This window comes from Convolutriloba macropyga, chromosome 11 (genome assembly GCF_964194025.1).
Source record: "Convolutriloba macropyga chromosome 11, txConMacr16.3, whole genome shotgun sequence".
NCBI classification, from domain to species: Eukaryota; Metazoa; Xenacoelomorpha; order Acoela; family Convolutidae; genus Convolutriloba; species Convolutriloba macropyga.
Window position 1 is genome coordinate 22,708,090 of NC_134478.1, and position 6,320 is coordinate 22,714,409.

The 6,320-nt window shown below is 36.3% G+C and overlaps 1 protein-coding gene across 1 annotated transcript in view; it reads right to left on the reverse strand.

Moving 5' to 3' along the window:
• LOC142349856 (galactose-1-phosphate uridylyltransferase-like) overlaps nucleotides 1–6,141 on the reverse strand; it is a 23,053-nt gene extending 16,912 nt beyond the window's left edge. The window contains exons 1-3 of the mRNA XM_075401673.1: nucleotides 5,924–6,141; nucleotides 2,265–2,476; nucleotides 1,310–1,455 (exon numbers count right to left, since the gene is read on the reverse strand). Coding sequence (XP_075257788.1) covers nucleotides 1,310–1,455; nucleotides 2,265–2,476; nucleotides 5,924–6,130 — 565 coding nt within the window. The 5' untranslated portion in view covers nucleotides 6,131–6,141. The remainder of the gene's footprint in view (nucleotides 1–1,309; nucleotides 1,456–2,264; nucleotides 2,477–5,923) is intronic.
• Nucleotides 6,142–6,320: the final 179 nt, after the last annotated feature.

A 6,320-nucleotide genomic window follows, 5' to 3' on the forward strand; every position in this document is an offset into this window, starting at 1 on the left:
AAAGCGTTAAAATTTTTTTCAGTTCAGGGGTGTGGGTAGGTGCTGGTGGTGGGGGGGGGGTGGTTGGTTGGTAGGTGGGGGCAGGTAGGTGGTGGTGGGCGGTGTAGGTAGGTGGGGTTGAGTGTAGGTAGGTGGGGTGGGGGGTAGGTACGTTGCGGGGAAGGGGGGTTTGGGTAGGTACGAGGGGGGGGGGGGGGGGGGGGTAGGTACGTTGGGCTAGGGGGTTAGGTACGTTGGGGTAGGGGGTTGGGTACGTACGTGGGGGGGGTAGGTACTGTACGTGGGGGGGGGGTGGTTACGTACGGGGGGGGGGGTAGTTTTTTTGGGGGGCGGGGGTAGGTAGTTAAATGGGGTCAAATTTTCTCAAATTGACCTCTTCACCTTGAATTACAGACTGACACCAATTGCTATACATTACAAACTAAGCTATTGTTAAAGTCCAATGTTCGAAAACAGAAGTCAACAATAAAAAACGGAGGTAAAAGCTCGAATAGAAAGAAGGCAAAATTCAAGTCATGAACAAACTTGCTTTCTGCTAAAAAAAACCTGTAGAATATCAATACTCCTCTTCGAGTCGTAAAAAGCGTGTAGAGTCTCAATACTCCGTAGTCGTTAGAAACCAAGAGAAGGCCAATAATAGCCTCAGCTATCGCTTGGCGGCTATTAAAAAACACAAAACACGCAAAAATTTGCTCACTAGCAAAATTTTCTCGATTTTTTTGAAAAAGAACTCGAAATTAAAATCAAATATCCGTGAAATTGAGCGACAACCAAAGTGCTATAACAACTGATTTCAACCATTTAACTTCACAATTGCTGTCAAAAATTGATGAGGAAAACAAAAATTGCTGAAAAAGATTAAAACAAAGACAAAATAGTAAAAAAACAAGCTGAAAATTGGCACTAAAAGTCTAATATTCAGTTCAGATAGTCAAAACGCTTCCAACAGTACTATTACCACTCTAGATAATTGAGAAAAACATCTTACTTAAAAAGTTGTATTAAACCTAAAATATTGCTTTAAAAAAGCCGCGCGCCATCAAAAAAATTTCACTGGCTCAGTCAGATTTTTTCACACCTACTTTTCTTGCTTTCTCTCAAATAAGAGACCTGAACAGAAAACCACTCTCTCTTCTCCGAGCTCTTCGGCAATTTGAACCTAACACTTTGTTTTGACGCATTTCACTTCATGTTTCAAATACATCGCAACAAAATTACCTTTAAAAAAGACGCTCCGCCAATACGAGTCGTAAAGACAGGGCAGCAATACAATCCAAACACTTAGGATTGTATAAAAACTAGTACCAACCTTTGTTTTCAAATATTTGAACCCAGGTGTACAGGGTGGCCAGGTGTTGCATCCTGTCACACCAGCTGTCAATCACAGTCCTAATCTGGCTCTCACTCATCAGTGGAATTGTCAACGTGGAGTCAGGGTGGAAACACATGACCTCACTGTGAACAAAAAAAAGAATAGCAAAGACAACAGTTAAAGTGTGATATGCTATTTTAAAATCTCGAAAATTTGACAAATGGTACATTATGATAGTCCGGAATAAAATTTCTGTGTCAATTGCCAACTTTTTCAAAAATGACACAAAGTAAATTGTCATAATAACGATGAACGTAACATTTAACAAAATTTGTCATGAAATACCCACAAATATGATAATGCAAAAATAATCAACTGCAAATCAAATGTGAAAAAAAGCAGATATATAGCTTTGTCCAACACAGACCATGACTACACTAGTCTTTTCAAAAATACACCCAACTAAATTATTCTGTTTATTACTAGTTTTTGCTTTTGTTCTATATTTAATTAGAGGCTATTAGGGTTCTGTGATTGCGCTTAGCTATTAAAAGGGTTAGCTAAAGTTAACGGTATAATAATACGGTTGTTCAATGCTATGCGTTTTATTTCGCAGCTGATCCGGTTAAACGGGAGTGTTTTCTGCAGAAAAATTTTCGAACACTTCATTGAAGCAAATGAACTGCAGTAAGCAGGGATAAAAAGCTAACGTCAATATATCAGTGGCAGGCTGTAAATCCAATCAATTTAAGCCAATCAATGCATTTAAACGCCAACATTGTTGAAAAATGGGAAAAAAACGTATCGTTAACTTAAGTTTCTATACTTTGAAGTCATCTTAACCTATCCAAAAAACCTGCTATAATTAATCGGTGAGTTAGAACAAAGAATATATAAATTTGATTTAGTCAAGAAAAAACGGTTCTATGAGTAGTCTGAATGTTCGACTGACCAGTGACCATAAGCCTCTTTGCAGACAAACAAGTCATCCAACGTTCCGGAATCCTCTCTTAGTGATGTCTGGATGAATTCAGCACCCCTCGTCGTGTCTTCTTCCACTACCTTCTCGATATTGTGTTGTGATGCAGTTTGAAAAGAGGGCGGAGGTAGCAGAGCTGGAAAGTCGTTTGGGAAAGTGTAGACTGACGTGTACATTGGATTTACCTACAACGATTTCTGTTAAAATCTGCTCTGAGTAGTATTGCAATTCAAAATTCTCCGAAAAAAACAGACATCTCATTTTCTAGTTTCAAAAAAATAACCCAATGCCAAACTTAAAACATAGCTGGCAGATTGCCAGAAAGTAGCCGCAATAGATTCGTAGATCGGCAGTCTAAAAAAAACAGTAAAAAAGACAGATCAAAAAAATTTGTCTTTTGATTGAAAGCTTATCTGTTATATTTTGATTAAAAATCTGTATAAGTTATTGCTGCCTCTATTAGCTGATCTCAAATAACCTTCATTTAGAGTGACACACACCCATTTGACCTTATCTCTCTGAATTAAAGTAAATAAAAGTCAATTTCAAAGTGAGGAAGTCATTTTTGAGAGTGAGGTAAGTCAAGTGTGACCAAAAATTTAATCACGCGAATGAACAAAAAACTCGCTCCACTAAGAGCGAAAAATGACTTCACACATGCAATTCAGTTGAAATTGCATGAACGAATGAACAAAAAGTGGCTGTGACGTCATATGGTCGTAACAAAAATCATGACGACGAAATAAAAAAACATAGCAGGACAAGTCCTGACGTACAATTCAAAGAATTTTCATTGACTAAACAGAAAACTAGACCTACAGCAGACTATAAATTGATTGGGAAAACCATTTACAAAAAAATCCGATCCAAAAAATCGAAAAAACAGTAAAAATCAGAGTGAAATTGCCGCATGTGAACAAAAAACCACTACCGAGAAACCGAATTTTTGTTCAAACACCGTTTTCGCACTCTACTTTAAAATTAGAGCGAAAAAAATTCACGCCGCAAAACCACTCGCTTTTTCGCTCCATTTCCTGTTTCGGCGTGACCAAAATCACCACTCCAATTTGACTTCAAAAATCATGAAAATGTGTGAACAGATCTTAAAAAAAAACATAGCAGGACAAGTCCTGAAATAGAATCCAAGGAAATGAATGAAAAACACGCCTAATTTACCTGACCAGCAGATCAATTGAAAAATCCCAGCCAAAAAGACGAAATCTCGAAAGTTCAGAAACTAAAAGAATCAAACTAAACAAAAAAACAATTATTCCTAAAACTCTTAAAGCTTTTAACCTGATGGCCATTTATGACATGATGCAATATAGTCATTAACTCACGCAAAAGACTTCAAAGAGATTATTTTGACACTTAGGATAGATAATCTTGAAAAAAATGACAAATGCTTCAAAAAAATGTGAAAATTGCTTCAAATGAAACGGAAAAATTTTAAGATATTTTTCGAAAATGTGTCTGAAAAAAATAATCAAAATCATTTTTATCTCTGTGGAGTTCTGTCATGTAACGCATCTGCAAAATTATAAAAGTTTCGTTGGCCAATAAAGTTAAAGCCAAAAAAATTCAAAAAAATTGAAAATCATAAAAATTTAAATTGCAAGCTTTATTTAAAAAATTACTTATAATTGCAATCTAAAAAAACAGAAAACTATTTTGTTGCCACTAGAAACACTGCAATAACATACTAGAAAACTCAATAGCAGCAACCCCCTGGCCACTGAGCAAAAAGACTAAAATTTCAGGAAGTCAAAGAAAGAATTACAATTTGAAAATCGCTAAAATTTGTAATATTAAAATCTTGAAACACATTCCCCATTACCACTAGAAATTATGCAGTAACCTATTATCAAAACCTAAAGGAAATGTTTCGGCTGTTCAGTTTAGAGAAACCTAAAAATTGACAACAATTTTCAAAACTTTGGAAAAATTCGCTCATGCTATGACCAATGAAAATTTTGCAGTAAACTATCAGCAAATCCTAGACAAGATTTCTTGCCCCCTGGAGCTGGAAAGCTTGAATAATGACAATTATTGCCAGAAAACTGGAAAAAAACTGCAGGTTTTATCAAAAAAATTGGTAAATTTCGTGAAGTTGAAAACCATTCCATTAGCACTAGAAACTAAAATAACCAATTATTGTGACACCAAGAGCTGAAACAACAAAAATATTCAAAAAACTTGAAAAAATTTCAAAAATTAGAATAAATTACCGTCTTTATGTTTGGTGTAGCAATACATATAGCTCTTAAAATGGCCATAAAAAGTAATTACGTCTTGCAAAAGACCTTTACCAACTTTTACAAACCTCAATTTCAGACTGGTCCAACAAAAAATCCGAAAAAAGACGAAAAAGTTGCAACATTTTGGGCTCAAAAACTTCTGAAAATGACCTGTTAACCCGCGGCTAAGGGCCTCTAATGAAACTTGATGCCCGCTGAGCTTTACCTGTTTATCCCGTTTTGAAAGCTCAAAGTCATGGAAAAAGATGTGAAAACATCTTACAAAAATAAAAACATAGCAGGACAAGTCCTGACGTACAATTCAAAGAATTTTCATTGAATTAACAAACAACTAGACCTAGAACGGACAATGAGTTAATTGGGAAAACCATTTCTGAAAAATCAGATGAAAAAAAAAGCAAAAAAAACAGAAAATCAATTTCAAAATGCTGCTAGGGAGAACAAAAAACCACTAGTGAGATATGTAATTTCGATTCTAACAAAAAACTAGGTCCAGAATGGGCTGTGAATGGATTGGGAAAACTAGTTAGAAAAAAATCCGATCCAAAAAATCGAAAAAACAGTAAAAATCGGAGTGAAATTGCCGCATGTGAACAAAACACCACTACCGAGAAACCGAATTTTTGTTCAAACACCGTTTTCTCACTCTACTTTAAAATTAGAGTGAAAAAAATTCACGCCGCAAAACCACTCGCTTTTTCGCTCCGTTTCCTGTTTCGGCGTGACCAAAATCACCACTCCAATTTGACTTCAAAAATCATGAAAATGTGTGAACAGATCTTAAAAAAAAACATAGCAGGACAAGTCCTGACGTACAATCCAAAGAATTTTCATTGCCTAAAAAAACTAGACCTAAAACGGACTATGAATGGATTGGAAAAACCATTTAGAAAAAAATCCGATCCAAAAAATCGAAAAAAGAGTAAATATGACTTCAAAAATCATGAAAATGCGTGAACAGATCTTAAAAAAAAAGCGCCCCAATACAATTCAAATTCTTTGAATTGTAAAAAAAGACAGCGCCCCAATACAATTCAAATTCTTTGAATTGTAAAAAAAAGACAGAGCACCAATACAATCCAATTCTTGGATTGTAAAAAAAGACAGCTCCCCAATACAATTCAAATTCTTTGAATTGTAAAAAAAACCAAGAGAAGGCCAATAATAGCCCCAGCTATCGCTGTGCGGCTATTAAAAATGTCCTTTGATTTCTTTTATACTAATCAACTTTTAAATGATCATCTTTCTGGATCAGTAATTAAATTTCCGTTCGTGCCGAACAATTAATTTTCCTCTAATTGGATGCGGGGTTTTGCGCATTTAAGATCTGTGTAAACGGTCATGACACACAAAGCGTATATGAAGGGCCGTAACCTTTCCGCTGGCTCTAGTTGCGCCCGGAACCAACGGGTTCGCATTTTTGGAACCAACAGTCTCACTGGCCGAACTCGGTTGGGTGTCCTTCGGCGGCTGTTCGTGCACTTTCCCCTGCCATGGCCTCTTGGCTCGATTGGGACAGACGAGAACCCAGGTATCGTTCAGAGGATTGTACCTCTGATGAGGCCCAGACATCATTGTCATTTCTACACCAGTTTGATTTAATTTGCAAAAGACATGGCTTATCCAGGGTCATTCAGTTGAACGTACATATTGCTTCGACTTAATAAGAATACACAAAATTTTTCCAACGAAGCTGCTGTTATAGAAATGAATGCTCATAGTTCACGGTTTTTCCTAGCAGTTATTTGCAACAAAACTAGCATTCCCAAAT